Source organism: Lagenorhynchus albirostris, chromosome 12, assembly GCF_949774975.1.
Source record: "Lagenorhynchus albirostris chromosome 12, mLagAlb1.1, whole genome shotgun sequence".
Classification (NCBI taxonomy): domain Eukaryota; kingdom Metazoa; phylum Chordata; class Mammalia; order Artiodactyla; family Delphinidae; genus Lagenorhynchus; species Lagenorhynchus albirostris.
Window position 1 is genome coordinate 37,854,900 of NC_083106.1, and position 27,185 is coordinate 37,882,084.

The 27,185-nt window shown below is 36.1% G+C and overlaps 1 protein-coding gene across 10 annotated transcripts in view; it reads left to right on the plus strand.

Moving 5' to 3' along the window:
* TRDN (triadin) overlaps positions 1-27,185 on the plus strand; it is a 304,940-nt gene that overhangs the window by 214,029 nt on the left and 63,726 nt on the right. For all 10 annotated transcript variants that reach the window (XR_009543925.1, XM_060168337.1, XM_060168339.1 and 7 more), the window contains exons 13-14: positions 17,049-17,102; positions 21,837-21,866. Coding sequence is in view for 9 of the 10 variants with exons in the window: in XM_060168337.1 (XP_060024320.1) it covers positions 17,049-17,102; positions 21,837-21,866 (84 nt within the window). In the remaining variant the exon portion in view is untranslated. The remainder of the gene's footprint in view (positions 1-17,048; positions 17,103-21,836; positions 21,867-27,185) is intronic.

Here is a 27,185-nt window from a genome sequence, read left to right on the forward strand (position 1 = left end):
ATTGCCCCCAGGAATTCTAAAATTCTCATTGTCATTAAAAGCAGGTTAGGTCTTTCCAGTCTCCTAAACTCTCCTTTTAGCATCCAAACTCATCACTTTGCTTAAAGGGCCCCAGGATCAACCTTCCTTATAAAGCAGTTATTCATAAATTCAACAGTTATTTATTGAATACGGATAATGTGCCAGGCACTCTTCTGGTTGTAAATATCAAATCTGGCCCTCTATTACATTAGTAGTGAGTGTAATCATTGTCAAAATGCCTAGCACAGTGCTGAAATATGTTTGCATTCAATAGATATCATGTTATTATATATATTTTAAGCAAAATTTAGAATTATTTAGAAACATTAAGGGAAAGAAATAGAGGATGTGATCTTCAGAAATATTAAGCTTTTCATTTCTTTATTTCATCTATTCCCCATAATTACACATCCTATTCCACCCCAAAGCCTTTTCAGTCATATTTATGACCCTCAGATGTATAGAGACAATGATGTAATCCACTATCATTGTAGCAAAGTTGTGCATTTTTAATTAATACAAGCATATCTTTCCATTGACCTGTATTTGTTTGTTGTTGTTGCTTCTGCTATAAATTTTCTAGCTGTACATTGTGGGTACACAGTAAATATGCACTGAAAACACTTTTGGTTTCAATGAATGAGAAACTACAATAAATGAAAAATACAGTAAGTGCCGTAGTCATGCTTAATAATATATTTTGGCTTATTTTTTTTCTTTGATCATTCTTTCAGCTTTTACTCTAATATTATTTGGTAAATTTTGCAAGTACATTGGGCAATATTTTATTGCCCCGATGCTAGGTGCTTGTGGCAGAAGAGGATATATACAGTGTTCTGTGTTAATACGCTTGCTCATCCACTCTGTCTCTCACACCTTCCCACTGTTTTAGGCCTCCGCAGCCTCTGTCCTAGTCCAGGCTGCCATTACCTTTAGTCTGGAACACTGTTTTATCCTTCTTGACTGGCTCTGCATAGCCTGTAATTTGCACCACATATTTTGCAGTGCGTGGATTCATAGCCTACACATCTGGTTATTTTACTCTCCACTTTAAACCTGTTGAAGCTTTACTTTGTCCTTAGGATAAAGTTCAAATTTAAGGGTGTCAGTGCCTCTCCTGCTCTGTGTCTAGTTTCATCTCTTGATAACTGCTTCGCCACACAAAATTCTCTCCAGTCATTTAAAGGCATTCCATTCTCTGTTACACTTTCTGTTCTTTCAGAGGCTTCTTTCTTTGTTGAAAACCTTATCTTCACCTCTCTGTCGCTTATGTTTTGAATAACTTTTATTCATATTAAAGTATCCAGTTATTATTTCCGTAAAATATCATCCCTTCCTGCCCCTCTGGATAGGAAGGTATTTTGTTCCAAGAGTTCCCACTAAGTCTCCATCTCTTACAATGGAACATAGTGCACAGCACTGGGTATTTAATCGTATCTCACCAGATCAGAGTCCTGTTTTTTTAAGTAGGTTTCTCTATTTTAACTGACAGAGCTGGGTACAATGTAAAATGAATATCATGCCTCTGTTCAAAATTAAGGAGAATTAATAAATGCTATCCATAACTAGGAGATTTTGTTTCTCAGCTGGTATTCAAAAGTGACTAGGAAGAAAGCATACATTTGCAAGTATCCATTATGTTCAAAGTATTGTGCTCAGTACTTTACATATGTCACCTCATTTAATCCTCACAGCATTTGAGCCTTTGAAAACCTAAGCATGCCCAAGGGTATAAAATACTAATTGGCAAAGCTGGGATTCAAAGCTTGACCTTTCTGAATACAATATTTATGTTCTTTTTACCAATTCGCATTACTTTTGAGGGTCTATGAAAGCTGAATTGCTGACTATTATCCATCTTGTTGGCTGAATTGAGGAATATTTATTAAAGAGCTTTGTAAACTGTAAATATTCTACACACGTACAAGGAGCTATGGGTATTCCTTAAGCATCTCTTAAATACATAACTAAGTGACTCTGCAGTATTAATAGTGTCATTAGTGTTAGAGAGAAGCAAAAAATATTTATTCTTTTTATTTCTAAGAGTAACATTGCCCAGTGTGTATTCCTCTGGGATACAGAGGAATGTTATATTAGAGAAGAGTTCTATCATCAAATATGTTTAGGAAACAATGAACTTAAATTGGTTTCTCTACTGTAGAATTTCAGTGTGGAATATGTTGTCATTTTAAAATCTTAGAAAGGTAACATCTTGTCTGCATGCTTTTCAGAGTTCTTGACCCTGAACTCTTTTTGTGGGTAAGAGCATCTGTCAGAACTAGTATTCTATGGATCCCACTTGTAAATTAGTTGTAAAATTACTCATCAGAGAATGTTACTCTTAAAAATGTGTTCTGCCATGTAAATTCAGACAAGGATTGTGGATGGCTATTTCTGAGATGGTAAGTATGGAAGTTAATTTATATATGTGGGTTGCAAAATAACTCATTAAGTTACCCCTCTAAGAAATAGATATGAGAGTTTACCACTTTATATTAGATGATATAAAATATGACTTCTTATTCGTGTGCTTAATTAGTATTATGCATACTGAGATGCTTCAATTAAATTCAGAAACTTTGATGATTGAATATTGTGCATACAGTGTTGTGATGAACCAGATGAACAGCACAGAGCACATGGGAATTACATACTTACTATCTGCTGTCTTCTAAGCATTTTCAAAGTATTAGCTCCTGTCCTAATGTGAAACCAGGTACCATTTTTAATACATTTAAAAGATGAGGAAACCAAGCAAGAGAGCTATTGAATTATTTCCCAATGTCACACAACTAAAAATTGGTTGGGATTGGATTTGTAATTAGGCTGTGTACCTCTAGGGCTTATGTTATTAACCCCTATGTGATACAATATTGCCACTTTCTTATTGATTTCTGATGGTGAAATCTTTGTGGAAAAAATAATTCCTTTGTACAAAAGTGTACTTGTATTGCTGTAGTTTTCAAGATTTACAGCAGTTTTGAATGAAGTAATCACAAAAGGTAGCAGACTTTTACCCTTCTTACAATTCATTTTTACCAAATAATTAATACTTTACCATGCTTTTCCCATGTTCTTTCATCCTTTAAAATAACGTGTTTTTATTCAACAGATTTACTATTTTAGTCCATCATTTAGATTGTGGGGGGTATATTATGCATATCCACAGAGAGGGGATGGCATGAGGGAAGAAAAATGATGCATTTGGAAAGTCTGTCCTCACGGCATGTGTAGATTAGGGAGAGGGACAGAAATGTATGTGAACAATGAAAGCACACATAGAAGGTATAGATGCCTTAAGAAAAGTCCTGGTGAGGTGCCATGCTGGCTCAAAGGACAGAGAGAGGACTTGCACTTGGGGGATCAGGGAAGTTTCCAGAAAATGATGGTATTTGAGGTTGGATGAAAAAGAGTACGCAGTTGGATGTGAAGATAAAGAGAGAAGCAGACAAGCACAAATAAAGGCATGGGGAGAGCCCCAGTGCTAATTTCATGTCCAGAGTTACTAAAACGTGCTGTATTCAGTTGGGTGTAAGCAGAAAGCAACTTTGTTCTTTCAGTGACTACCACTGCAAACCTCTCTTTAGACCTGCTTTTCTCTACCCCTTGGATGAAATCCGAAAAAGACCCTATATTTTTCCTGGTCATGCTCAGATAATAAAACAATGATCTTTTCCCCCAAGCATTTAAAACTTCCAAATCCAATGTAATATCAAAGCTCCCAACACCCATCCCAGTTAAAAAGTTTCCCATTGCTCAGCTTGAGCTTGCCCTGAGCTTGCCCTGAGCTTGGAAGCCTGTAAGTGGGTGGGGTGTCCTGGGCTTCCTGTCCCTTCTCCTCACTCTGTTCCCAGGCAGCTGATTGCCATAACCTCCAGAGTAAGAGCAAAGGGGAGGGAGCAGGGATGAGGGAAACAATCTAACTTGACTGGCTCAAGTATTACCTGAGTTTGGTGCCTTCTGTCCTAGTGTCAGATGTCCAAAACTGATTTGCACACCAAAGATAAGTTATACCATTGACAAGTTAATTTAATAATTCTAACACTAAAATGCTTACTATAAAATTTTCATGTAATTGAAACAAATGCATGTTATTTTTAGGACTGTGCCTTTTTCATTTTATCTTTTTTGTGTAAAGGAATATACACATTTTAACTTTAGGAATCAGGGACATAGGGGTTAACTACCACCTGAAACCATCATGTAATTTAATTTTTAGAAAAGAATGCCAAGGCCTGCTCGAATGGGATTGGGAATGCCACAGTTTAAATTCTTTGAACATCAAATATATGTATTACTACCTTTAGATCTGTTTCATATCTAACCTGTTTTTAAAAAAATCTTAATTTAAAATCAACTATATGGCCCCAATTGTAGGATAACTTATGAACATTTGTGTGTGTAGCATGCTGTGTTCTGCATGCATTTCTTTGCTATTTGCCATTTGTTGAATTCATAGGTACCGTTGTCCTTATCAATACACAAGAGAAACTCATTCTCTGTTTTCAGTTATTCCTAAAGTGTTAGCTCTCAGGAGAGACTCTGAAAGATTCTATTCCTGTTTTTGAGCCCAGCAAGTTCCTTTTAACTGAGACAGTAATTTATAACACTGAATGTAAATCACATGGAATGATTTTTCTTAGACCAAATTAATTTGTTTCACTACTTTGACAGTCTTCTAACATATAACAAAATCTAGATTTTTAAAAAATTGTCTTTAAATGATCTGATTCCAAAATTACTAAAATACATTAAAGACTTCAAATGTTTAAAAAGAAAAATTCTGAGAACAATTCAAAGATTAAATTCACATAAAGGCAACCAAACTCAATAAAAGTAAATAAATTATAAATCCAAAGTTAACTTAAAAAAAAAAGAGTAGAACTAGATTTTATTCTTCTATTTTTGGTTAATATACTTGTTACTATTATTTGAATATTTTATAAGGGTTGATATTTTAAATATTTAAAGAATTTTGGGGTAAATATATTCTCTATCAATATCATTGTTTTTGTTTATAATTAATATTCTTGTAATACAATACACTAATTTACCATGATACTGCAATATTAACACTATTTCTGTGCCCGAGATAGGTAATTAAAGGGCAGCCTTGGAATCCTTCTTTTCTGGTCTTCTTGTTATATGAAATAATGCATTTCTTTCTTGTTTAAGTCAAATAATATAGGATTTTCTATACACTACTCTATAGAAATTAGCTGTTAGTATTGCCATTGTTGTTATTTTTTTAAAACTCAGAACCATTTGTATAAAAAGATTTGCTTACGTTTACATATGGCTATCAAGAAAAAAATGACATTATTTTGAAAAGAGTTGAAAAGGCTTTCTATGTTGGAAACATGCTGGACTAGGAATCCGAATATTTATGACTTAGCCTAGGCCTGCCTACCTGTCTGATAGGGTTATGACATAGATCTAGTGAAATAATTTATGCAAAGGACTTTGGAAATTCTAAGGATGCATACAAATTAAAAATTTCATTCAGGGGCTTCCGTGGTGGTGCAGTGGTTGAGAGTCCGCCTGCCGTTGCAGGGGACGCGGGTTCGTGCCCCGCTCTGGGAAGATCCCATATGCCGCGGAGCAGCTGGGCCCGTGAGCCATGGCCGCTGAGCCTGTGCTCTGCAACGGGAGAGGCCACAACAGTGAGAGGCCCACGTACTGCAAAAAAAAAAAAAAAAAAAAAAAAATTTCATTCAAATACAGAATAGTTCAGAGTAAGATTTTCAGTATGTTGGTGAGGACTTTCTAGAACTTAATGTGTTATACAATCTTGATGTCTGTGAAATACAGTTTTGTTGAATATTTATGCAGAATATTCATAGGTTTTGATTTTTTTTGGTCTTCCATTCGATTTTGGCTTTTTGCTTGGTTTTAAAAAATTACTGATTAAAATTTTAATCTGTACATTTGAAGTTATCTGATTTTCTAGAAAATTCAATAAATGAAGGATGAGGAATCAATAAAATTTTTAGAAATTTGAGTAGACATATATATTCCAAGGACTGATGTAAAAAGTCAAGTATGGTCACAAGATAAATCAGTATTTTAAACATTTCAGCACAAAATACTGAGGCACCACCACTAAGTTTCTGCTTACTGTTCAAGAGATAGAACATCCTTCTTGGTATTAGTCATCTAATGAGTGTTCTCTGGTTCTAGTGCTTGAATACTTGGGTTAGATTGCAATTAGTATGGGACCATTGGTGGAATGATCAACCTTCCTGTGATAGCGTTTTGCAGTAGTTTGCCATGATATCAGTGTTTTTGAAACTAAATTGACTTTTAAAATTTCCCATCATCATGTGAGCTTGTTTGAGAGATATTTGATTATTTACTAGTCTCTGGTCTGAGGATTTAACATGGTAACCTCTATTGCATCCTTACTTTTGGCCTCCTCCCTCCAGCCTCATCGTATAGTACCGGAACTCATTCTGTCTGCTTTTGAGATTTCTTGTCAATGTTAAAGTTCTCAAAAAAAAAAACAAAAAAATATATATATATATATTTTTTGCATTACGCGGGCCTCTCACTGTTGTGGCCTCTTCCGTTGCGGAGCACAGGCTCCGGACGCGTAGGCTCAGCGGCCGTGGCTCACGGGCCTAGCCGCTCCGCGGCATGTGGGATCTTCCCGGACTGGGGCACGAACCCGTGTCCCCTGCATCGGCAGGCGGACTCTCAACCACTGCGCTACCAGGGAAGCCCTCTCAAAAATATTTCATGCTCCATAATCAATTGTAATTTCATTCTTAACATAGATTTTTCAAACTGTTCTTTGGTTTCTGAACTCAGATATGTACAGTAGTTCATATTTGTAAAATTTTCACTGCCTTCACATGGGTCATGTGGAATCCAGTCCATCTGTGAGATGCTGGGGATGGGCTACTTGGAAACCTTATAGTTCTAAGAGTGGATTTCAGTTCAGTCATTTGTTGGAAGAAGATTAATACCTTGCCTTTTACCAAAGTATGTGGGAAGGTGTTTTCATGTACTAGCACTCACTCGTTTGCTCTCAAATACTTCTGTGCACATGGCTCCAGTAATTGAAATATTAACTCCCTTATTTGTGCATATGAGCGTGGATTTTGAATATTCAAAGGTAGAGACTGGCTGCTAACGTAACCTATTATGCTTCATTGTATGGTCCCAGGGAAAGCAGTACATTTGCTGCAGTATGTGAAAGTGTGGGCTTCAGAGCAATGTCAGTCCTTAGTAACCTCAGCTTGTCATTTTGCTGTTAAGAGAACCTCTAGGCTTCCTGCTAAATATCAATTTAAGTTTAAGTCTGCATGCTTGACATTGGGGACTACTGTTCCTGAGGGGTGTACATAATTCCCTTTAACATTGATGGAAAGGAGAGCACGACGTGGTGAAATATCCTTCTTGGGAGGACAACATTGTGAAGCTCATTTATTTCTCTAGATCGATTATGTGCAAACTGACAGTTAAAGCATTTGAACTCTTAGAGCTGTGACACAAATTTGTGCTAAAAAACAGATCATCACACATTACAATAAGTCCACAATCCCTAAAATTAGGAATAAATAGGGACTGTTATCTATGACTCATTCAGTGACATTTCATCTCAAATATGTAGTGCATATTTTCCCATACATCCCAGAGGTAACAAACAGCAAATAATATCACCTTCATGTTTAAACAAATAACTGCATACTTTACATATTAGATTAGGGGAAAAAACCTCAAACATGTGGCAGCTATTATAGTACATAGCTTCAAAAATTAGATCACTTCATCCAAGTATTTTGTTCTTCATGAATGTTAGTAACGCCCAAGAAGGTTGAAATCTTGATATCAGATAGAAGAAAATAATCAAATATTGCTTTCTGGCTTTATTAGATCTGTTAACTATTTGCCAAATGGTCCTCTTTAGTTTTAGAGATAAAAAAGGTTGCCCTATAATCTTGATATATCAGAATACCTACATATAATATTTAATAGCACAATTTTATGCATTAGAAAACCTGAGTCATTTCAATAATAAATTTCATTTCTAATATCTTTTCCCATTTTTCCCTCAACTGTCATTGTTTTTTATCACAATTTACTGCTTGTATTTACATTTTTTTCAATTCTTCTCTCCAGTAGTTTTTTCTCTTTATCCTTTTCTCTCTCATATTTTTCCTTTGTTTAATAAAATTCCATTTTCAGCTAAATTGAATGTATTTTGAATTTGGACGTCTTCCTTGTACTCGTCATTGATCACAATATTACCCTTACAGGAAATAGTTGGACGTTGTTGGCATTTCAATAGGGTAATTTTGATTTCCAGAGGAAGAGATGCCTTTCTCTCCACCAGTGCTTTTTACTCTTCCCTCTCTCACATCTTGGGATCTTTCTACCTTAATAGCTTTCGCACTTCCCAGACTTTTTAATATTTTTCTCTCCATCAGGTATTTTTCTGCTCTCTTCAAATAAAATGGAGTTTCCTATTTTGAAAACAGCGTTTGCTTGATTCTCCCGCTACCTTCAAGCCACATTTTTTCTAGTGCCTTTTACAACACTTGTCAAATAAATGACTTACACCCTCCACCTCGATTTAGTCACCGCCCACCTTAAGCCCCTAAAGACAGATGTAGTGTAAACCCTGACAGTTGGCTTTTTTTTTTTTTAAATGCCAGTGCCTGACTTAAGCTTTGGTTTCAGAGTCATCCACTTCAAACCACTTCCTAGATGGCTGTCTCAGATAGGCACCTTGACCACTTCCCAGATGGCTGTCTCAGATAGGCACCTTGACCACTTCCCAGATGGCTGTCTCAGATAGGCACCTTGACCACTTCCCAGATGGCTGTCTCAGATAGGCACCTAGACTACTTCCTAGATGGCTGTCTCAGATAGGCATCTTGCCCCAGCCCCCCACCTTCCATAGTCCAGGCTTTTTTTTTTTTAGAGATCTTGGTTTATTTTGATAACTGACCGCTTGGGCCGCTTGCTTTTTCTCTTCCCAGGCTTTAAACTCCCACTCTTACGTTTTTCATTCACCAGTAGTGAGTCTGCAAAACCTTAGGCCCAACCCTTGACCCCAACAAAGGCAGAACTCCAGGCCTGCTAGCTCTCTCTTTCTCTCCGTCTCCCCTCAAGAACTTGCTTTGTGGCCTCCAGGTGTGCCATGTAATTTCCAGGACCTGTAAGTAACCTCTTTTTTTTTTATTGCTGAGGGTGTCTTGCAATCATAATAAGAATACAAGGCCCTGTCCAGATACAACATAGGTTATCGATAGGCTGAGACCAGCACAGAACAATAGGCTTCCTACTATTTGCATCCCAATTCCAAAATCATGTTCAAAAATGTTGCCAGGGACTCTCTAGATATAAAAACAAACTCTCTTTGTGTTTAATCCTGAGGTTTATTTCTTCATTTTTTAAACATCCTCTTTCCTTGACCTTGCTGAAATTAACATCTGAATTTTTCTTATACATTTTCAACCAATATTTTTCTCAAGCCAACTTGAGAAAGCCAACTTCTGTTTGTCCCTTGGAAAAACTGTTCCTTCTTCCTCTCATAATGTTAACTTAACCTCTATGTGGATGATGTGAGAATCTCCATATGTCTTCAAAGGCCATATTTTTTTCCCAATGTCTACTTAATATTTTCACTTGAAGTTACACCATTGTCTCAAACGCAATATGTATTTCTGTTATAAACTTCAAATAAATTATGTTAAAACAAATTCTGTTTATCAGGTCCCAAACCTATCATATTTGAATAAACAGCCTTCTTTTTCCTCCTCTGTACATGTCAAACACATCTACGGAGGAGGAAAAAGAAAGCTGTTAAATGTCTAATTATTTTCTTTCCACTTTCCATTCCATGAACACCTGCCTAGTTTTTACACATTATCATTTTACAACTAGAGTATTTCAGTGACAATTTACCTGGTTTCTATGCTCCCAGAATAAGCCCTTTCTCCTGACAATCACAGAAAGTTTATCTCTTCGAAACATTGCTGTGTAACTCCCTTGCTCAAAAGTGTAATGGCTCTTAATGTTCTAAGAAAAAAGTACATCTCATTCACTGAGATTTCAAGGTTAGTTTTTTTGACCATAATTTACTTTAAACAATTTAAAATTTTTCATTCTTACTTCTCATTAACACAAAAGAGACTCTTGCTCCCCAGCCAGCTAGATCCATAATCCACGGGAATACTTAACCAGTCATTCACTTTGTAACTTTCTTTCCCTCACCCCTTTGTGGCTCTGTACTCTCCTTCAAGCCTTACCTATTTCCTGCCTTCTTTAAAATTGACAAAATCCAAAACTCAGATTACTGTGCCCTTCATTTGGCATTTTTCCTGTAGTGTCCCTAACCAGACTGTGTGTGGAAATAGTCCTTACATTTAAGTATTGTGCCTGCCCCCAGTAAGCATGAATGCAAACAATACAGAAGCAAGAGTGAGTGATGGAACTCAGTAATTATTTAGAGAAGTATTTTCTCATTTAATAAAATTGAGTTGTGCAACCTTAAATTGTCTGTTAAACCTGAGGACAAAGTTTAGCTGAAAGCGTTTCTTAAAAAATATAACCCTGAATTCTTCCTTAGATTGCTTTGATTTAGGACTCTCTGTTAAGGATTCCTTCTTTTTGGAAATCATGCTAATTTTCCAGTGTAATAGATCTGCATTTTATAAACCTAGCCATTTTTTCAAGAAACGTAGATTCTCTTTGAAGCTGATTATAACATCTTCAGATTTTGGCATGTGCAGTATTATAGAGAAAAAAAAGACTCAGTGAGTCTGAACAGTTTTATGAGGATAATCGCTACCTATTTGGTTTAGAATTTCAGGCAGATAACAATGACTTTTTTAAACATTCTCCTAATCATTATTCATGTACCCATGCAAAAACATTGACTGGATGCCTTCTTAGTGCCAAGAATTGTGTGAGAGAATGAAAATAAACCATGCTTTGCTCTCAGTTTTTGCTTCCACTATCCTCATTTTTTTTTTCCCATTTTTATACGGTTACTTTTATGCTTAACAATTCTGTTTGTTTATAACATTCCCAAATTGGGTAATGAGATAAAGGAGGGCATGTGTGTGTTTCTTATTGTCTAGAAAAGTGAAAACCAGAATGGTAATATTCACAGACACTGTTTACTAATGTTAGAACAATAGGGGCTGGTGGTTTTTGAGGGCTGAATTAGATCATGATGCTCTATGATATCATTTAGTGAGGAAATCACTCCTCATAGTATGTATAAGTTGTGAGTTAAGGGGCCTACCAACAGCATATCACTTAATTTTTAAGACTGAAATTTTACCTGAAAAATATGGCTGAACAGTCAGAAATTTTGGTTTTTTGATATGTATACATAATATACATAATAAAATAGCTTGTTTTCTAAAATAAACTCTTGACTCTTTAAATTTCATTTTGTTTCACTTAAAGAGCCCAAATCGATCTTAGATAAGGAAATAAATCACTCATATTGGGAATGCAATAATTTTTCCAAATCATAACATTTATTTCAATAAAAACTCAAGTTTCTACTTGAGTCCTAATTCTTCTAGGAAGCATGTTTCTCCTAAGAGAATCCATCCAGTTTGGTGGTTAAAATGCTTGCTTTTAAAACATGATCAAAGAAAAGGGGGTAATTATTTTATGGTAAGGGAGGACTACCAAGGTAAGCCTCAATAATAAAAATAAATAATCAAGAAATTTTCCATCAAAACATAATATAGGTAATTTTTTTCAAATTCGCGTATCTTTGTTCATAGTCACGGATTTTAGAAAGGTGTTACAGAAGTAGAAAGGGACCTGGAGTGATCATCTGGGGCTGCCTCTTTGCTTTAAGCAGATACATTGAGGACCCCTCGAAAACAGATATCTATCTAGCAACCCCAGGAATGGGACCTCATATCTTCCCATGGTATCACATTCCATTGTTTTATTAGCTGTATGGCAGAAGGCTTTTTCTTAATCTAACTGGAATCAGCCTTCCCTTTAACATGCCAAATATTTTTTAAAGTGAAAGGCCAAATCATGTCTCATTCATACTTTTCTTCTTATTAAAAAAAAAGTTTCCTTCTTTTAATTGTTTAAATAAATCTATACCTTGATCTTCAACTCTAAATTCTAAATTGTTAAATGTTTAAGAAACCTGCCATTCTTAGAATTTCAGAGAGCTAGATGATGCCATGAGGGGAAACGCCCGTTACTCTAATTGTAAATATCCTCACTAATGTTTTCCAGTTTCTTTTCTCCCTAAGCTTACTTCTCTTCAAATAATATAGGAAAAATGTGATTCCATGTGTAGAAACTGTAGGTAGATTTTGACTTATATTTAATTAAAACATCAAAATTATTTTTTTCAAATTAAGAAATATTTAGAATAGTTTTTATGGAAAACATAGTCTGTGCTCTTAAGAAAAAAATCAGGAGAATATTTTAGCAAACCTTGAAGAATCTTTTTTTTTTTCTGAATTAAACTCTATAATGCTATGATACTAAGTTAAAGGCTATTTAGATTCTAAAGCAAATACAGTGTACAAAATACATTCCTCGATCAGAAGATTTTCTGGAAAAAAATAGTCTAGCTAAATTATGCTACCTATTGTAAGCAATGCTGCCAGCTTATTTAGATTCTTAACCTCTAGCAATAACAGATTATTTTGATAAATTATTCATTTTTCTGCACTGTGCACCTTTTGCAATTTGCATATCTGACAGCAAATAGGCTCTCCTTTCAGGCTTCAGTCCTCTTGGTCAGACAGGATGGCCGAAGGCTGCTTCATGATTAATTTCATCTCAGTGGGGCTATTATCATACTGAAATTAGCAATGCCCCTGAAATATGCTTTCCTGGAGCTACAGGCACAAGAGGCTTAGTTAGTTTAAGAGCTTTTAACCGTAGAGTAAGTTTTAGCTTAATTGTTAACCTTTCTCTATTTGGGGAGTATGTACACCTAAAAATAATACTGGATTTTACAAGACTAGAAAACAATAATTTAGAGCTTGATTTAGCAGCTCATTGGATTGCAGGATAATTTGTCATTAGTTTCTAGTATCTTATTTAAAAAGGATGTATACTTTTGAACAATCAAGGAGGTTTTTATATTGCTGGTTCAAAGTTTACTGCTGAATCAATAAATATTAATTTTTCTTCCGGTTTGTGTAAAAGTCATTCAGCTTTTCTATATTTAGTTTTCTCACCTAAGAACAGTCTAAATGCCTTGTACCATTGCAGAATTAGCAAGAGATGGCTTTTAAAGAAATGTTTCCAGAAAATATTTTAAATTCAGTGATTTGGGGTTGGGAAGAACTGGAAGATTTCTTAGAAAATACTTAAAATGTAAGTGTGGTTCTCTACAGTGCTATTATTGTTCATCTGCTATCCGTTAGTCAAAGACCAATACTAGACTCACAGTGCAGCAATCTCCTTGCTGTTAAAGTTACGTGAACCCTACATTTGAAAACTCAGTGGATTCACACTTCACATTAAAAGAAGTCAGAGTATAAACAGAGTCCTGTAGATGAAAAGTTCATGGTATTAAACTAATATTTAAACCTATATGCAAAAATTGATTTCTTAACAAAGTAGTTGCAGACTCAATATATTTTCAGTTTGTTAAGTCAGACTGTTTCATGCCTAAGGAATCAGAAGACACTAAAACATTTGGCTAATCTGATTCATGACAATTTGTTTATATAAATACAACATGTTTCAGGAAGCTAAGAATACTAACTATTCTGATAATTTCCTGCTAAAACATTCCCAGGAGACGTATAGTGACACTTAAATCTAGGTCCATCCTGTCTCTGATTTTGAGCTCCAAAATATTATTTATGGATTTCAGAATTATTATAAACTTCAGTTGAATTTTCTTATTGTCCTCTGTTCTTATTTAAATCACTATTTTATTTCAAAAATGTAACTATAAAAATTATTTAATAAAAAATTGAAAAAAGGAAAAATTATTTGATATAATAAAATTTTCATTTGGGCTGCGTGTAGTAGAGGCAGTGAGTAATACAGAGGAAATAAGACTGGCCATCACTTGATAATTTTTGAATGGGTGTTGAGAGCACCAATGAGGTTGGAGCTTATTATACATTCGTTATTTTGTTATATATTTGAAAATTTTCCTAGTAAAAGGTTGGTTTCATTTTCAGTTGGCAGTAATCAAAAGGAGAGAGAAAATTATGTATACTGAAAACTTGTTTGTAAAGATTTAATGTGTTTTCACTCTTGTGTAGTGTTTTTTTACCGCTCACTGCTGTGGCCTCTCCCGTTGCGGAGCACAGGTTCTGGACACGCAGGCTTAGCAGCCATGGCCCACAGGCCCAGCCGCTCCGCGGCATGTGGGGATCTTCCCAGACCAGGGCACGAACCCGTGTCCCCTGCATCGGCAGGCGGACTCTCAACCACTGCGCCACCAGGGAAGCCCTGTCTGGCCTTCTTAATGTACATTTATGGTCTCAGAGTTGCTTCCTTCTTAAAGCGTTGGTTTTGAAAATGGAAATACTGTACACTAGCGGATGTCAAATCTGATCACCTCTGCATGTGTCCTCAATAGATTAGAGGCTGACAGAGGAACAGAATGATCAATGGGAGAAGTTATTAATAAGGCCCTAAGAAAAGCTCTCCATAATTCACAATTGGGTATACCGGGTGGTCCAACAGAATCGTAGGCATGGAGAACTCATTTAGAATCAGTGGTCTAGGGATTCCCTGGTGGCGCAGTGGTTGAGAGTCCGCCTGCCGATGCAGGGGACACGGGTTCGTGCCCTGATACGGGAAGATCCCACATGTCACGGAGCGGCTAGGCCCTTGAGCCATGGCCGCTGAGCCTGTGCGTCCGGAGCCTGTGCTACACAATGGGAGAAGCCACAGGAGTGAGAGGCCTGTGTACCGCAAAAAAAAAAAAAAAAAAAAATCAGTGGTCTAAGAAATTAAAAAAAAAAAAAAAAAAGAAAAGATAGGGGGAAATTTGAGTATAAAAATGCTAAGGTACTTTATTGACAACTATTTTTAATTTTTTTTTTTTTTTTAATCAGAACTACTCTACAGTTCTCTGATATGTTGAGATCTTTAAGTAGTAAAACACCTAGGCAGTTTAGGGTACTTTTGATGATCTTTCCTATGTATTCTTGTATCCTTTCATCCACCTTTTCATTCACCAATTATTTATTAAATACCCACTAAATGCTAGTTATAGGGTAGAGTAATACTTAGAAATATATTAGTTAGAATTCACTATGTATAAATCTTGATTAATTCTGATTTGAGACCAACTATTCTAGATGTGACAAAGGTAGCACTAACATGATAGTTGCATGTTCCTCCAGGAATAAAAGAAATTAATAATAAAAAGATCATAGGTAGAATGGACTCAATTTAATTTTGACAAAAGATATTTTGTCTTAAGAAATAAATTTAGGAATAAAGTAAACCATATATGTGGATAAATGATATTTCTTTTATACAAAAACAGAATGAAAAATTACTATTTTTGTATCATGATTATAATACAAATGAATAATTATCTCACCAACAAGAGGTAAAGCATGAATTAGAAATTAAACCTCTGGTGTTTGGCCAATGAAACATTGATTCTTTGCTTATGATTCTTGGCCAAGTTATTCTGATGCAATCTTGTTATTTTATAATTCTAACTAGGATTATAATATTAACCTGTAATCAACATTTGATGATAATTAAATGAAAGATTATAATATATATGTGTATCAACTACTACATTTACACCTAGCTTAGTACATACAAATAATAGGTCCTAAATAAATATGTGATAAGTGAGCAAATAAAGATTAATACCTAAAACAAATGAGCAAATCTTCCTTCCCATGTTGTTAAATGATAATTCAATTATTGAAAACTTAGTAAAGACAATCATGAACAATTATTTAGTGAAATGTGAAATGATCCATTGCTTTAAAAATCTTTATTTCTCCTTTATTTTCATGCTAATTAATCAAATAATATATTTAAATGTCTATGGTATAAGTGAGGTTTTTTTGGTACCCCGTTTCTTTGAAGAGAACATTCTGAACAAAGAAAAAAAAAAAAGCCAACGCAACCCCCCTAAGACAAGAGGGAAGAAAGATTCAAAATGAAACTTGCTCATACTCTCACAACACATATTGTTGTCCAGGGCCATGGTTATAGTTGATGGGCACCACAGCAGTGTAGGGAATGACATTTTAGGTCAAAAGCTTATCCTGGAATTTGGTTGTTCTGGGCTTTGTTCTCTTATTAGTTACTCAGTGACCTTCAGTGAGCCACTTTATTTATGTCTTAATGCTCCATGCATTTCAAAGGGCTAATCATACAGAAATAATATACAAAGAATTCTGAGATTTTCAAATTCAGGTGCTAAGGGCTTCCTTGGTGGTGCAGTGGTTGAGAATCTGCCTGCCAATGCAGGGGACAGGGGTTTGAGCCCTGGTCCAGGAAGATCCCACATGCCACAGAGCATCTAAGCCCATGCGCCACAACTCCTGAGCCTGCACTCTAGAACCTGCAAGCCACAACTACCGAGCCCACCTGCCACAACTACTGAAGCCTGCACACCTAGAGCCCGTGCTCAGTAACAAGAGAAGCCACTGCAATGAGAAGCCCACACATCGCAATGAAGAGTAGCCCCAGGTCACCCCAAGTAGAGAAAGTCTACGCGCAGCAACAAAGGCCCAATGCCGCCAAAAATAAATAAATAAATTTAAAAAATCAAATTCAGGTGCTTAATGAATGCAAAGTATTCCATGGTCAGTTAACAGTGAAGCAAAATAGTTTTGGGAAACTTTATTTTATTATTTTATTTGGTTCAGTTACTTTATTTCTGTCTCGGTAAGCCTAATTCTCAGTGGTTCTCCTAATAATTGTGTTCATTTCTTAACAAAAATTCTGGGTGCCAAGGGCAGTGTTTTTATGTTTGTGTTTTTATAATTTTTCCCTTTTTTTTGTTGTTATATATCCTTCTGAAATAGTACTTCATGGTAATTTATTTATGTCTCTTTTTTTTTTTCCATAAGATCCTGGCAAAGTCCCAGAAGCCAAACAAGGGACAATAAAAGTTGCAGCACAAGGTAGGCAACAAAACACTTAAAAATTCTATTGCTTTTAAAAAAAAACTTATAGTAGCACTTTATTGACAATAGCCAAAGCTGTTTATTGCAGAATAGCACCATCTGCTGGGTTATTATAGAAAACATTTTGTTGTTGCATGAAGATGCACATTTCAAGAATTTATTTAGTAATTGGAGAAAGTGCAACTGAGAGTAATGCCACATTTGCAGAGGAGACACTGAATGACCCAAGAATTCATATCTCGACTCCAGGTTTGTCATTGAGCTTTTACTTGTACATCCAAAAATAAACCATAGATTAATTGATATATAGAAGATAATATGATGGACAGATAGAGATACACAAATATATAAAATTTCCAATGTTTTTAGTTATGCATTTAAATTTGTGTCATACTAGAAAATTCAGTCAGAATGTTATTAAATTAATACTACTTCATCTGTATATCGAGACTGCAAAAATCAAATATGACTACAAAGTAATCATCCTAGCTTTTATGAGCCATCTGAGAAAATTTGTTTTATCACTCACTAATATCTTTGGGACATCAAAAGTGGTTTTGTTTAAGAGAACTTTAGAAAGTATATTGATTCTTTAAATCATCGATTTGGGAAAAGTACTTCTTTAAAATAATTTTCCTGTAATGTTATTTTTAAACTATCACCTGAAATCACATCCTTTGAGAAAGCTACTCTAACTCCATTTTCCACTTTATAGAACACTCTTAGGAAAGAAAAAGTAAAATATTTACTGGAGAAAATCTTTATTTTTTCTCCTTTGCCACATTATACAGCATTGACCAATAAAGGAGATGCATTTAGGTGGTGGTACATTTGTTTCTGTGCAGAAGCCCCTTGTAGCAGACTTTGAGAAGTCTGCTGAGCACATGACATGATTCCATCTGATCCAAAATTTTCTGTTACATTTAATCCTGGACCCAACGACATACAGAATCATCCTAGTAAATATTGGTAAAATGGGTTGACTAGCCATTTGACCCAATCATGTTGTTTATAAAGTATATGTGCTAGAATGGTTAAGAACTATGATACAAGGTTTTAGTTTTCATTTGATCATTGGGTTGATCAACAAAACTGATTCTTCTTTAGAAGAGTTCTCATCAGGAATGTCATTAATATTATGGGAGGTAGAAAAGCAGGGCAAATATTATCATCACTTTTGTGTTTTCTATTCATGAAAATGCAGCTCAGAGCGGATTCCTTAAGTGAATGACTACCTAGTTCAAGAATTATTGCAGTTAATGCATATATGTTCTCATAAAAAAGCACAATAGCCTGGCACAGTCTGTTTTAACTGAGACTTCTGAAGGTCATGGTAGGTGTGGAACTATGACTCGAGGCAGGCACTTAGTGTTACTTCAGCCTCCTATTAGAGGAGTTCAGGGGAGAGAATTGAAGAGGTATTTGGAAATCTGCTTCAGATTTGAGCTCGGGGCCATGGGCTTTTACATTCCAAGTACATTAGATTAGGCAGACTCAGAACTTAATGCTTTCCGAATAAAGCATTTATTGTTGAGTGAATAATCAGGTAGAGTTTCGAAGACTTGTAAAACTATCCTTTTATGAGATTAGATGAAAGTGCTGATTGAGAACAGTGTACAAGGCAAGAGTTAGGGGCTATATATATATATGTTCACAATTTAAATTGTAATGTCACATCAAAGCAGGGACACACCAAACAGGGATAAATGTCACTTGTGTTGTGCACATACTCAGTAGACCTTTCGTAGACAGGTTTTATAACACCACAGCTGCATAATTAAATTATGCATAGAAGTAATTAATATTTGCAAGTACTCCATGTGGAGACAGCTTAAACACAATGGCAATACTGCTATAGCAGAGACTGATAATTTTGATAGATACAGTGACAAAATTGACAGTGATGTTTATAGTGGGGTAAAAGTTAGAGTATATCTCTTCATTTATTTATTTTCTTTACTTTTATAACAAAGGAACTATTTAAACCCTAATTTTATATAAATTATGTATATATGTACATATTAATTATAATTAAGATATAGCATTCTTTTTTGGAAGTACTTAAAAAATTATTTTAACAAAGAGTTTGGAGGCACTGAGAAGACAATGACATAAATGTCTGTATACTACAGGAGATTACAGTTTGGAGATATGAGAAATTTAAGTAACAACACAAATTGAATATCTTGTAGTGCTGAATTGAACTGTAGAGATAATAAATGCCAAAGAATTAAGACAAAGTGATTTTCAGTAAGAGGGATTCCTCATGGATGAGGGGTGACTTGAGTTTGTAGCATGACTAAAAAATAAACTGGAAGAAAAAAAAGCAGTGTTAGTAAGTGAATGACTTAAGTAGATATAAAGAGCGATAATTATGAAAAGTTGTTGTCATCATCAAGACATGAGACAATAACCTCAACTAGGATGGCACAGATGACTTTAGAGAAATGCAAGTAAGGTGAACATTTTGAAGACATAATATTTGATAAACTATACAGATGAAACAAAGAAAAAATAAAAATGGTACTGAGCTTTCGAGTGTTGGTGAATAGGATCATTATAATTGTCATAGTGATAAGTCCCAGGGGAAGGAAGGAGCTTAAGGGAAAAGAAGAGGATTCACTTTTGGGCAGGTTTATGTTGAGCAGACGGAATGTTATCCAGGCAATGATTTTTCTGTAGCCAGTTAGAACTTAGATGGGATATCAATCTAGTTAATAGATATTACACAATAAGTTGTGGTGCAGGAATGGAATATAGACCAAAATGGGGGAAGGAAGGAGAGAAATAAGGAATCATCTTTTTTTTTTTTTTTCGGTACGCGGGCCTCTCACTGCTGTGGCCTCTCCCGTTAAGGAGCACAGCCTCCGGACGTGCAGGCTCAGCAGCCATGGCTCACGGGCCCAGCCGCTCCACGGCATGTGGGATCTTCCCGGACCGGGGGACGAACCCGTGTCCCCTGCACCGGCAGGCGGACTCTCAACCACTGCGCCACCAGGGAAGCCCAGGAATCATTTTTTAATCAGTTAGTTGTAACAGCTAGGAAGACACCTGTTGAGAATGAAATGCTCGAGTGAGGACAGGAACCATAATGGAACTCGCCTTAAAAGATGGGTCTACATCAAATATTTCCTAAATCCCCATCTCAAGATACTGCAGTTGATGCTCTGGTGTGGTGCTGCCACTTACCTCTCATGATGTACCAGGGTATTGGATCTGACTCTGTGCATAAATCTAGGGATGTGCCTGTGGAGTCCTGTGGGTGGGTGGGTGTACATTTGGAAAGGGGGACAGTACACTGAGCCAGGAAAATGGTATTTCTATTTCCTTTCAACTACTGAGATGATTGTAGATTCACATGTTATCTTAGTTTGGGCTGCTATAACAGAATATCATGGGTGGCTTAAACAGTAAACTCATTTCTCATTTTAAAAAAAGATGGGTCTGTATGCATCTGTGTTAGTGTATTTCGGTGTATTTTTTTTCCTTTTGGTCTCAAAGCAAACATAAAAGTATCCCATCTATTAGAGAACAAAAAGAACAAAATAACTAAAATATTAGCCATTGCAGTCTCAAGATTGCTTTGGAAATTCGGGGTCTTTTGTGGTTCCATATAAATTTTAGGATTATTTGTTCTAGTTCTATAAAAAATGTCATTGGCATTTTGATAGGGTTTGCATCAAATCTGTATATTGCTTTGTGTAGTATGGACATTTTTACAAAATTAATTTTTCCAGTTCAAGAACATGGGGTATCTTTCCATTTCTTTGTATCATTTTCATATTGCTTTATCAGTGTTTTCTAGTTTTCAGAGTATTGGTCTTTCACCTCCTTGGTTAAGCTTATTCCTAGGTATTTTATTCTTTTTGATGCAATTTTAAACAGGATTGTTTTCTTGCTTTCTCTTTCTGATAGTTCATTATTAATGCATAGAAAAGCAACAGATTTCTGTATATTAATCCTGTATCCTGCAACTTTACTAAACTGATTTATTAGTTCTAATAGTTTTTTGGTGGAGATTTCAGGGTTCATTACAGTCTCATTACAATGTGAAAAACAAGAGCTAAATAGTTAAGAATCACTCCCACTCAGTAAATCAGTCATCCAGCCATTGTAATCCAGTTAAATAGATTAGGGTCAGGTGAGCTGAATTGAGTGCCAGCAGTGGGACACATGAACAAAGGTTACAAAACCATTATGGAAACAGTTGGACCCTGAAACCCTGGTTTTGATTAACTTCTGGGCCAGAATCCAGCTTGACAGATCACATGGCTTTCCAGATGACAGTGAGTAAAACCCACCAACCTTCAACCACCCATCAACCTTCAATTATAAACTGGTATATAATTCTTCGGTAACTAGGCACAGATAATTTATGGACTCTATTTTTTGCGTAGATCTATTCCTTTTATTTTAGAAGTAATTGTGGTTTGGTCAGATATAACAATTACAAACCTAAAATGTAATTATGCTAAACACATACTTATTATTTTAACTTCTTGTCTGTGTAACAATATATTTTTATTCTTCTTTATTATATATATCTGAATTAAAAGAAAAACTTTATATGAAATAATATTTTCAATTCTCTTATTTCAGATTTGGATGAATTAATTTGTGCATTGATAACCACTAAGTTTATGAATATATGCACTACATCCTCATATTCTCAGTTTTCTGAGGAATGGCTATTTAATATGTTTTAACACTATTTTCTTTCCCTTATTTCAGCAACAACTAAAAAAGATGAAAAGAAGGAAGGTATGTTTTATACAAAGTTCCACTATGCTTTTTGTGTGAACAATTTACCAATAATCAGAGTTGAATTTTGACTGCCAGCTTGTCTGTGTTTACTTTGGAGCTATTATGTGCATACATTTTGTGTGAATGTGTTTTTTCTAGAACATCACTTCACACTAAAGGGTGAACTACTTTTTTAAAAAGTAATTTTAATCTAATATTTCTCAATATACAGGGGGTAAAACACAACCTCTCAAAATCCCGGGCCTCCTATTTCATTAGCAATTTTATCGAATTTCAAAAATACATAAAATACAGACCAATTTTCTCATATTGACTACTTATATCTCTGACACTGACAAGCAACTGATGTTATTTTGTTCTATTATGTTGAAAATAAATCATAGTCCATCACTTGCACTCCACGTCCTTTTGTCAGGATGTCTTGATATGGAGCCATTTATTCCCTGCTGTCAAAAAGAGACTGCACCTGATGGACTTATACAGGCAAGAGAGACTTTATTCAAGACTATTGCGTTAGGGGTCAAGTCTGTTTACAATAGGAGAAATTGAGCTCAACTCCGCTGAAACAAAAATGAGAGTTTTAAAGTTCTGGTATGAGCTCGTAGAAAAGCACTGGAGGATGTTGGTGGGTTTGGGGTGGGAGCTGGTCAATGTGATGAGGCCATCTGGGTTTTTTAATTTCCTATGAAATTAGGCTCCTACCCTTCCACAGAGACTGGGATATAGGACTGCTATCTCCTTTGATGATTATGTTTCAAAGTGATGTCTTGCAGATCTTGAGAAAGATATTTCTGGTTGTAGAAGATTTATGTTTCAAAGGGACAGAGAAAGAATTTACAACTGCAAGTTTTCTAAAGTAAATGCTCTGCTAAAAGGGTGGTCAGGGGCCTGTAGTCAAGAAGAAAACTGTCTAAACTTTATTCAAGTTGATGGGAATGTTAAGGCCTTCTAAGTCACTGTGACTCTATTTAAAGATGTTTCTAATGCACAGCCTGACTACTCTTAGATAGGGTCTCAAGCTATCACTACTGTTTATTAATCTAGGCTTATTTTCTCAGTAAAAATGGCATGTAGATATAAGCAATCACTTATGACTTTGAAAATGACAATTATATTCTAAATTAGTGTTCATATGATCTGAGAAAAAATAAGAAAACAAGTGTTATATTTTATATTTAGTATCATCAGAATTTTACATAGTCCTGATAGCTTGGGAGTCACATTCTGCTTCTGTTAAACAAGAATCTAAGAGTCAATAGATCTGAGAAGGAGAAAATATTTTAGTTGGTTATTACTTACCTAGGAGAGAAAAACATAGTATCATAAAAGTCAACTAATACATATCACTGTGTTTATTATAAAGGCATAGAAATCAGTATTAATTCCCCATATACACATAGCAAATATTTCAGTGCATTTTGGAAATTACATCATTTATATGATCAACATTGTGGTGTGTATACAGAGACCTTACAAGAAAAAAGAGATAGTAAGTTCCTGATACAGCTTTTGACAGTAAGTGCTCAAAGATGTTTATCTTCCCTCCATCCTTCCTTCTTCTGAATAAAGAACAATTTACCATTTGATTTAGGTAAAGGAGTAATATGAACAGTTATTTTTCCACTCATTGGCATTCAGACCAAAGTATTAGAAGACTTCTGGGTATATGAAACAGTAGCCAAATTACAATTCACAGCTATAAGCTTTATACGTATTTTTTTCCCCTCATTGCTATGATTGGTTCTGTTTTTCCTGAATTATGTGGCTTTTTTCACTCTTCTGAAAAATTGTCCATATGCGATGGACAATTTTTGGAAGAGCCTGGGGAGCCCAAGCAGAGCTTTGCCTTTGGAGACTCAAGTAATCCAGTGTACATCACCAGCTGTGAAATATATAAAACACATACTCCTGACTATTTCTTAATATTGCCATCACTATCATCATCATTATTATTAAATTGTCATTTCCAAAGGGTTTTATGGATTATCTCTCATCTCTTGTTTGGAAAACTTTTTTTTTTTTTGCGGTACGCGGGCCTCTCACTGTTGTGGCCTCTCCCGTTGCGGAGCACAGGCTCCGGACACGCAGGCTCAGCGGCCATGGCTCACGGGCCCAGCCCCTCCGCGCCATGTGGGATCTTCCCGGACCGGGTCACGAACCCGTGTACCCTGCCCCAGCAGGCGGACTCTCAACCACTGCGCCACCAGGGAAGCCCTGGAAAACTTTTTAAATTGGTAAGATGATGATATTTAACGTAAAAACTATTCAGCGTAATTTTCATTGCTCTCAATGTATAGTAGGAGAATAGGCTTAATGGCCAGCTATTCTAGGCAGTGGCTTGATTTTACATTTCATGAGTTCGAATTTCCCTCTCTGTATCTTCTGTTAAGCAAAGCAGAGGAGGTATATGGACTTAAGCTTCTTGGCTCTTGTTTCTTATTTTCAATGATCTCAGTAAAAATTATAGAAATCTTTTCCGTAGAGGCAGGAAGCACATTTTTCCTCAAATGAGGCAAGTTTAATACAAATCATCAGGTGGCATACAATTTGGATTTTCAGTATTTTATTTTACACAAAGTTTATTCACATTCAACCTTTTTGGATATAGTCAAAGATACTAAAGGTTGACAACTTTCCTGAAAAAAAAAAGAGAATAAGGGGGTTTCAGAGATTTAATTAGAATGCTCTTGAGAAGTTTTTGTGGTGAATTTTAAAACACAGAAATAAACGTGCATATGAACTTCTTTATGATAAGCAGGCATCAGGCCACAAAGAACTTCTTGCATTAGTGAACTCTGAAGATTTGCTGTTCATATTAAGATCTTATTACAGCATGTCTCATCAAATCTCTTTCACAAAACTTAGCAAGAGAGACCCTTGGCTCCATTGAGCTTTGCCCATCAAGTTCACTGTCGTTAGCAATTTTGGTGTCAGAGCAAGCATATCTTAGCCTAAGTAGAGTAACGTTTCTGAATAAATGTTCAGCTGAGGTCCTTCTGTGACAAGACTTTTTCTACTGAAGTTGCCACTTTCTCCCTCGGCAGACACTTTCCTTGTGATTTGTTAACACACGTTCCTACTGTCCATCAGGTTCCCAAAGTCAAAGTCCTAATCAAATTATATTTTTCTTTATAAACATATGCTTATTCCTTTATTTCTTCTTATAGAGTCATCCCATTCTCTTTGCAGACACCAGGACTCAAATTGTAGTGTAAACTTTGACTCCTGTGTTTCCTTTGCCACTAAAATTTAGTCCTCCGGAATTTTTAATTTGACTAAACTCTCTTGTCTAATCCATCCTAAAGTAATTAGAAAAGCTAATCTTCACTCACAGCCTCCATTCCTTCAGTTGCGACCTCACATCCTCATTTGTGACCTCATGTTGGTCTTACTAACCTTTTGCGTGAACCAGGGAAACGGTCTTGAAAATCAGAGGTTCTCAAGATGTGGTCAAGGACTGCTGGAAGTACCTGAGGCCTTTTCAGTGGTTCTGCAAGATCAAAACTATATTCATAAAAATATGGATTTATCATTTCCTTCTCACTCTCATTCTCTTATGAGTGTGCACTAGAGTTTTCCAGAAGCTACACAGTGTGTGATATTGCAACAGAATGAATGCTTAAGGAGATACGCGAATCCAACTATCTTTGCCAGACATTAAGGAGATTCACAGAAGTGTAAAACAAAGTCCTTCATCTCATCATTTTTTTGGTATTGGAAAATATATTTGTCATAAAAAGTATATTTATGGTAACAGGTAACAGGTTTAAAATTTTTTAATTAATAAATATATATTTATATATTTAAAAATATTATCAGCTTTATTTTTTAAAATTATAAATGTCATAGATAGAATAAAAGCTGTTTGGGGTCCTTTACAATTGTTAAGATTTTTATAGGAGTCCTGAGATAAAAACGATTGAGTATCTCTGACCTAAATAATCATTCTGCCTGTAATGTTTTCCCTAAATATTTTCTTCCAAAATACTGAACTGACTTCATGAAACACTTTATGTCATTACCTATTTAAAATAGTCAGTGGTACCACACTGACCACAGAGTATAGTCTACAAGCCTTAACCTGTAACTTAAGTCCCCACAGAGTGTTTCCTGACCTCCTGTCAAGCACGTATCAAGGCAAAGTCAAAGCCAAGGACTGACAAATTCCACCAGTAAAAATACAATGATCTCTTTTGAGATTGAGACAGTTTATTACTTTCATGGCCAGCAAAAGCAAGGGTATCTAAAGGTGCAAGCTCTTCATTGTCCTTGTCCCACACACCAAAAATTCAACACACCAGATAATTCAGCACAAGTTAGGGACAGCTTTTTGCTGAGGACTCAAATCTGGACTACAGCCAGTGGTATCCAGGTCTGTTCTCAAAGGGTTCTAGGCAGGAGAACCCAGGAGGTGATGAGAAGTTGTCTTATGACAACCTCCAGGAGAGAGAGAGAGGCATGTGGAAGATGACCTCATAGAAAGTCCTCATAGGCCTCCCATCCCCTTACGTTCTTGAAGGATCACAAGACATCCTGCCAGACTCAGAATTAGCTGTGGTTCAGATCTTTGCCTGAATGGCATATATGGCTAGTGCAAAGCCACCAGGGCACCGTGGTGGAACCTGTACCCTACTCTCCCACCCAGTTTCTTCCTTTATATATTATGTGTTTCATCCATACTAAGTCACTTTCAATTTTACAGATACAATGTGCTGTCTAGCCATTGTCCCTGCTATTATCATAATAGATCTTACCCTTTCCTTTTCCTTCTGTGAATACTCAGTGTTCTTAGGGCTCAAGATAAATTCTCTTCCCTCTAGGACAAGGGTCCCCAACCCCCCGGGGAACCAGGCCACACAGCAGGAGGTGAGCAGCGAGCGAGCGAGTGAGGGAAGCTTTATCTGCCGCTCCCCATTGCTCCCCACCGCTCCCCATTACTTGCATTACTGCCTGAGCCATCCCCCACCCACCTCGTCCATGGAAAAATTGTCTTCCATGAAACCCGTCCCTGGTGCCAAAAAGGTTGGGGACCACCGTTCTAGGATGTCTGTCTGAACCTCCCAATTAAATATTTTTTCTCGGGGCTTCCCTGGTGGCGCAGTGGTTGAGAGTTCGCCTGCCGATGCAGGGGACACGGGTTCGTGCCCTGGTCCGGGGGGATCCCACATGCCGCGGAGCGGCCTGGCCCGTGAGCCATGGCTGCTGAGCCTGCGTGTCCGGAGCCTGTGCTCCGCAATGGGAGAGGCCACAACAGTGAGAGGCCCGCGTACTGAAAAAAAAAAAAAAAAAAAAATTTCTCTTTCATTTATAATCTCC